Source organism: Naegleria gruberi, assembly GCF_000004985.1.
Source record: "Naegleria gruberi genomic scaffold NAEGRscaffold_18, whole genome shotgun sequence".
NCBI classification, from domain to species: domain Eukaryota; phylum Heterolobosea; class Eutetramitea; order Acrasida; family Naegleriidae; genus Naegleria; species Naegleria gruberi.
The window spans coordinates 8,978-10,247 of record NW_003163309.1 but is presented as its reverse complement, the minus strand read 5'-3'; the positions used below and the strand labels follow the sequence as shown (position 1 = coordinate 10,247).

Here is a 1,270-nt window from a genome sequence, read left to right as displayed (position 1 = left end):
TTTTATATTGATTTAAACCAAGATTTTGTGCCATTTGAGAGCAAATAGTTTGATCCTCAAATGATATTCTAATTATAAATTGGTTATGAGAATAGTTAGTGTAGAGTTCCTCAACAGAAATATTATCTTCCAATATACATTTGCTAATAATATTTTCTAGCATTTTAAGGTGAGTAGTTTTACTGGAAGTAGTATGTGAAAGTGCTAAAGGTTTAGGATTAAAGATTGCTGGAGATGGAAAGCATTCTAATATGAATTTTCCTCCATGACTTCCTTGCACTAATTGATTGAAACACTCTTTATAACTGGTTTCATCAGGGCAAATTACATTAATAATATTATTACAGTATCGATTAACTCTAATGATTACAGAGTCACCGAGTAGGTCTGTAATTTGTTCAACAAATTCGTTAGTAACATCTTTGTAGCAAATTACATTAATTATTTGATTAAGATTGTAATTAGATTTACGTTTGTTAGGTCTAGTATTAGTTGCCATATTTCTTTTCATCTTATTAGTTGTTGATTTTTGTTTTGCTATTGTTTTCTTAATAGATGGCTGAGCTTTAATAGGAGCTAATCTTGTAATATCAGCATAACTGACAGTTCTATTTTTAGGATTACTATCGCATATTTGAACTGTCTCAGTCAAGAAATTTCCACCATTAATTAAATTTCTACTAGTTGGTAGATTTCTAACATTTACTGGATTTCTAGTAATAAATAGATTTTCATTTTCTGATGGTTGGGTATTGATCAGATTATTATTTACAGGTTTGATGGGATTATTATTATTATTATTCAATAACGGGTGACCATTACATATATTTACAAGTTGTTGAAGATAGTCACGGAGATTATTGTTTTCCTTTTGGTAGGTTTCAATTGCTCTCTCTAACACAAAAATCCTGTCAGCAAGCAAATTACTCCCTTCCGTATCCGGAGGATGGTCTTGTTGAGGTATTTTTTTCATCGTCGACAACCATTAAAAAAATGTCAGCACAAGATATCTCATCCGTTCCTCCACTCTTTCAACCATTCAAAATTAGAGGATTGACTTTAAAGAATCGTATTGTCGTCTCCCCAATGTGTCAGTACTCATCGGTTGATGGATTTGCTAATTTCTGGCATGTTCAACATATTGGCAGTAGAATTGTAGGTGGAGCTGGTTTATTTATTGTAGAAGCCACTGGTGTTTCGGATATTGGTAGAATTTCACCAGGATGTTTAGGAATTTACAAAGATGAACATGTTGACATGTTGTCTAAAA

The 1,270-nt window shown here is 31.7% G+C and overlaps 1 protein-coding gene across 1 annotated transcript in view; it reads right to left on the bottom strand.

The window, feature by feature from the left end:
- The window catches only part of NAEGRDRAFT_66315 (uncharacterized protein), a gene marked incomplete at both ends in the record, with an annotated part of 4,948 nt that extends 3,975 nt beyond the window's left edge, over positions 1-973 (bottom strand). The window contains one exon of the mRNA XM_002678214.1: positions 19-973. Coding sequence (XP_002678260.1) covers positions 19-973 — 955 coding nt within the window. The remainder of the gene's footprint in view (positions 1-18) is intronic.
- Positions 974-1,270: the final 297 nt, after the last annotated feature.